Source organism: Morus notabilis, unplaced genomic scaffold, assembly GCF_000414095.1.
Source record: "Morus notabilis unplaced genomic scaffold, ASM41409v2 Scaffold657, whole genome shotgun sequence".
Lineage (NCBI taxonomy): Eukaryota > Viridiplantae > Streptophyta > Magnoliopsida > Rosales > Moraceae > Morus > Morus notabilis.
The window spans coordinates 276,105-281,572 of record NW_010357396.1 but is presented as its reverse complement, the minus strand read 5'-3'; the positions used below and the strand labels follow the sequence as shown (position 1 = coordinate 281,572).

General features: G+C 33.4%; 1 protein-coding gene across 1 annotated transcript; it reads left to right on the top strand.

Annotated features, from left to right (window-relative positions):
* Nucleotides 1-2,060: 2,060 nt before the first annotated feature.
* On the top strand, nt 2,061-5,250 carry LOC21395729. Its single transcript, XM_010089935.2, has 3 exons — nt 2,061-2,832; nt 4,156-4,341; nt 4,741-5,250. The coding sequence occupies exons 1-3, from the start codon at nt 2,215-2,217 to the stop codon at nt 5,029-5,031; spliced, it is 1,095 nt and encodes a 364-aa protein (XP_010088237.1). The 5' UTR covers nt 2,061-2,214; the 3' UTR covers nt 5,032-5,250.
* The last annotated feature ends 218 nt before the right edge of the window (nt 5,251-5,468 follow it).

Sequence of the window (5,468 nt, the reverse complement as noted above, 5' to 3'; positions counted from 1 at the left end):
ACACACACACATATATATATATATATATATATATATATATATATATATTATTCTGGTCACTAGACACTGTTACCTTAGAATCATCATGATCATACATTGCCACACCCTTCTATTTCAATCCATTGTTCCCTTTGATAGAAAGCAATATTATGTTTAAATTAATTTTGCAGTTTAATTTAGTGCTTATTACTCTCTCTGCCCATTACTAGAATTAAAAAACTAAGATCATTATGCATACTAGTCCTTTTGATTAATACATTCCATCAATGACTGGAATTTGGTTGGAAAAATAACATAATTAAGAGCCCTATAATAATTAGCAAGCGATGAAAGCCTTGAAACTCACACAACCTTAAGAATATATTTGCAACATATCCCCTAGATTGATATATGTTTTAAGGCTTCAAAATCAATTCTCTAGATAGTAAATAATTCTAGCTAGTTTTATATATTTGAATAAAATACATAGATGGATATTGCAATGACAATATTTGAGTTGTGTCAATTAACTAGGTAGCTAGCTAGCAGATCTAGGCCATAGTACTTTGAAAGTGTACATGTATATTATATTTATTAAAATATAGTCAAAATTAATTTGCTTAGATCTATGTCCTTTGGGATGAAAGATAAAGGGAGACATATACACGATTAATAAATGAAGGAAGGGCAAAGCGTGCTTACTTTGTTATGATGCCTAAGATGTAAAAAGATAGAGACATTTCGGTGTAAAGCAATTTCAAATGCACAAAAGAAAAGAGGTTCTCCCATAATTCTCGGATTAGATTTCTCATTGTCTAGTACTACTACTTATCCGGCTCCACTCATGAGCTCCATCGCTTATAATTCACCAAGGTCTCTAAAGTTGCCTTTTGTATTTTCTTCCCTTTTTTATACATACATAAATTTAGAGTAATATTATTAAGTTAATAGTTATTCTTTTATTCATAAGTTAGAAAGTTAGTACACCTAGTATTTCTCTACGTATAATAAACTCACACATTGACTTATATAATGCTATAAGTACTGTTGACGGTAGAAATTCATCATCGTCAACAAGAATATATTAAATTGAAAGATAGATAACGTGATTTTTAGTGTTCTAAAAAGCGATTAAAAAATATTAAGAAGAATTAAAAAACAAGAACACACAAATTTATAATGGTTCACCCTTTGTTTAAGAGCTATGTCTACTGTGAGAATGAGAGAAATTCACTATATTCTGAAAAATATAATTACATAATGTTTTTCTCAATTTGTCCTTTCCATATATATACCCCTCTGCTCTCTCTGTAAATTCTCTTATTTTGGGATAATATCCTCAGTTGGTTGGGATTTCTGCAAATCAACAGGATTTTCTCACTTACTTCCCCACTTACTTTGCTTATTTTAATTACAAGTCACAAATCTCAGGGCAGGCCCCGTATCTCTCTCTATATGCGTGGAATTGACTTCTTAGCTTACAACTGCTGGTGCGATCAACTTCCTATTTTCATTGACCCCTTGGAGCGATTGACCGCCTTTGTACATTTTCCACTTTACTTGCATTCTACTCTCAAAAGAACCTTTGTCTGACGTGACAGCTTAAGGTAAAGTTGTCTCCAATTATTAAATGTCCTCATTTATGACGCGTGAATCCCATTTAATGTCCAAATTAAGATTTGGAATTTCTACCCTACAACAAGTACCTCAATCCAGTATGTACGTAGACTGAAGATTGCATAGGAGCATAAAAATATTCAACTTCTTTTCTGTATTCATGCGTGCCAATATAATGGTGAAATGATTTTCTTATACAAAATTTCTTGATATCGTAAATATGTACATGAACTACTCATCATTTTTCAACCTTTACTACTAAGCAAAGCCCTATTACTATGGCAAGTAATATTCAAAAAAGCAATACTAGCAGTAGTCTTGGATCGGATCGATCAGGCAAGTAACTAATTGATATATATATATATATATAGAGAGAGTCTCACTCTTATAAGCCTCAACATTTTTCTCACTACATCAATATCTCCTCTCTCTCTCTCTCTCTCTCTCTCTCTCTCTCTCTCTCTCTCTCTCTCTCTCACACACACACACACACACAAATCCCTCCAAAACCCTTAAACGGTTTTTTCTTTTTTTACGTACCACTTGACCAAAACCTTTCTAGATTTCTTCTGTTTTGCATCTATGTGCGTGATATATATTCACCAATAACGAATACGAATGGATCACCATCACCATCATGATCATGATCATCATGCAGCCGATGATCATGATCATCATGCAGGCGGTGATCAAGACCACCAAGAAACAAGCAGCTTGTTCCACTCCTACCCTAATTATCATGCATACTTTGTTCAAAGCCCCTACACCGTCTACTCCTCCAACCCGGATCACAACAGAAACAGCACCGCTGCCGCCGAGTCCACCTTCCACTCCCCAGCCCGACACGACACGGCCACCCCGATAATCCTCCGCCACGACTACTCCCCCTCCTCTCGTGGATCCAACAACTCCTTCAATTTGCACCACAAGAAGATCTCCTACGACGCTCGTAGCCATGAGACCGAGACCGAGATAATTAATAACACAGATCTGAACCGCCTGATCATCGTGGATAGTACTAGTTCTATCCTTGACCACCATGATGATCATGATGAGGATCAGTATTACTATGGAGAGAAAAGTAGCTTGTGGAAGAGGAGCTGCTCTTATGAGAATTCGGATCCAACTATGTGGATTTGTTTGCAAATAAGTTGTAGATTTTTGGTGAGCTTGAGTGTTGCTTTGCTTGTTTTCTATATTGCTACAAGACCACCCCCACCTAAGATCTCCATTGAGGTAAATTTAATTTCAAAAAGTCCATTAATTTCCCTCTCAAGCTTCATGTAATTCTAATCTATATATTACAAGCTCGATCTAGCGACTATAATATATATATATATATATATATATATTTATATAGCTTTATGATATACAGTAACATGCATGCCTTTTTTACTAGTGGAACTATGGTACTAGTAATCATGTGGAAACGACAAAGCAATTGTCAGACTTTTTTTTTTTTTTTTGTGGTAGGGTAATGAATACTTTACTGATGTTGGTAGGTTCTGGATTGACAATTTTTTTCCTTTATTTTGTTAAAATTGTGAACTTCTTTTATTTTATATAATTTTATTGTCATTTGACGATTTAAAGTTGTACGACAAAGTTCTCCCCTTTCATGTCTCGTGGTTTCAAAACTTTTAAGGGATAATTATTTTGTTATACTAATTATTGGAGTTGTTGGACATGTGGAAAAATAACGTAAAAGAAAAAGAAAAAGAAGAAAGTACTCTTAAAGCTGCTTAAATTTAAGGCAGCAATAAGAGGTAATTTAAGGGAAGTTTTTGGGTACGTAAAAATACCCCACTAGTTCAGATATATATCTGTAAAAAGGCATGGTACTGTAAATTTTCCCTAGCTACCCGAAAGTTTTGTTTTAAATTTAGAGAAAATCAAGGATTCCGCCCCTTTACTTCACCTTTTTACTTTTCAATTTTCTTTAAAATATTGTACTAAAAAAATGATTTATAATGAGGAAAGTGAGGGAAAAGCGCTTATAAGGTAAGAGGTAAAAAACTAAAAATCAAAGGCCATGCCTTTTAAAAGATAAGTTTAGTAATTCTCTCCTACATAACAACATTATTCTTTGTTTTTTTTAGAAGTATATACACGAAATGATCATTTTTAATTACCCACAATGTTTAGAATATGTCTTTAATTTAAAAATACTATCAATTTTTCCATTTTATGGTTATTGATATTATATAATTTCAAATATATTCTTTTTATCTGAGTGGTTGTGAATTTGTATAATGGATTTTGAAAGGTGATTAACTAGGGATAAAAATGTCATTATGAGTTAGCCTACAGATTTATATGCAAATATAACAACTTGTGGACATTCTTTTTTTCATCCATGGTAAAATAGACATATGTGTAATTAACTTTATTCTTTAATATAAGGGCCTCATAATACTATTAGGCCCAATGTGAATTCAGTTTGGGCCTCAAAAATATGTGCAAGATGCAGTCATATACAGGGCCCAATGCTTGCGTTTCATTTGATTTGACTATCAATTCTAACCAAAATAATATATATGTGATTGGCATTATTTGCAGATGGGGAAAATTGGTGAGTTTGTGCTAGGGGAAGGAGTGGACGCTTCAGGTGTTACAACAAAGATATTGACTTGCAATTTTTCTCTCAATCTAATAATAGAGAACAAATCTAAGCTCTTTGGGCTTCATGTTCATCCTCCATCCATGGAAATCTCCTTTCAGCGCCTAATTTTTGCTTTTGCACATGTAAGTAACTCCCATTATTCTTTACGGGTATACTACGGTAGAGAATGCTATTTTGCTTCACCGGTAAAAATTGTGTTTTAATAGTCGGATTAGTCAGGAACAAGTTTGTATCGTGCAGTGTAAATTTTTAATACAAACATGCACAAATCTAAACGGTTAAAAATAATAGTTCTTACCGATAGAGCAAAATAACATTTTCCACCGTAAAAATTTCGTATTCTTTTAAACATAAACCATACTTATTAAAAACCTTTTATCAATAGCCATAGTGTTGTCTTATTACGTGGTATAATAATAAATGAATATATATACCTTATAATATTAATTATCCTCATATATACTAGTATATATTAGGCAATGTGATACATACATGCATGTTTTAATTAATTTAATTTGTAGGGTCCTCGAAAGCTATACGCAGAGAGTGGGGTAACGGCATTCCCGTTGTACATAGGAACAAAAAACAAGGCATTGTACGGAGCAGGAAGAGAGATGGAGGACATGTTGGAGTCAGGACAAGGAATGCCATTGATGATTGGTGTGAAATTGAGCTCAAGTTTTCGAGTGGTCATGAATCTTATTCACCCCAAATTCCATCACCATGCTCGTTGTTTGTTGCTTCTTCACAAGCCTTACGATAAAACGCACCCAACTCACTTCTACAATAGTACATGCACTACTATCACATGATCATCATCATCATCATCATCACATTATTTATGAGACATTCATGGAGCTGGGACAAATTTCAATATATATATATATATATAAGGAAATATTGGATGGATTTCCAAATAATATCTTATGTCTGTTTGGATAACTGAAAACGATCGAGTCATCTATAAAAGCACAATAATATATGTATGTCTTGATTAGTGCTACCAAAAAAGCAAATATGTTTTCATTACTAGTAAGTAAGATCTCCAAACGACACATTTAAGCGTATCGTTTCTTATACAAACTAAACGAAACGAAACGTTATGTCATTTATTAGTACGAGAAACATACATGTATACAAATTCGAACCTGAATCACTTGTTTGTGTGCTGTACACGTACAGTATATATGCACCACACACACACACACACATAATCGAAACAATCAATTAATTAAGCATCGATCTCACT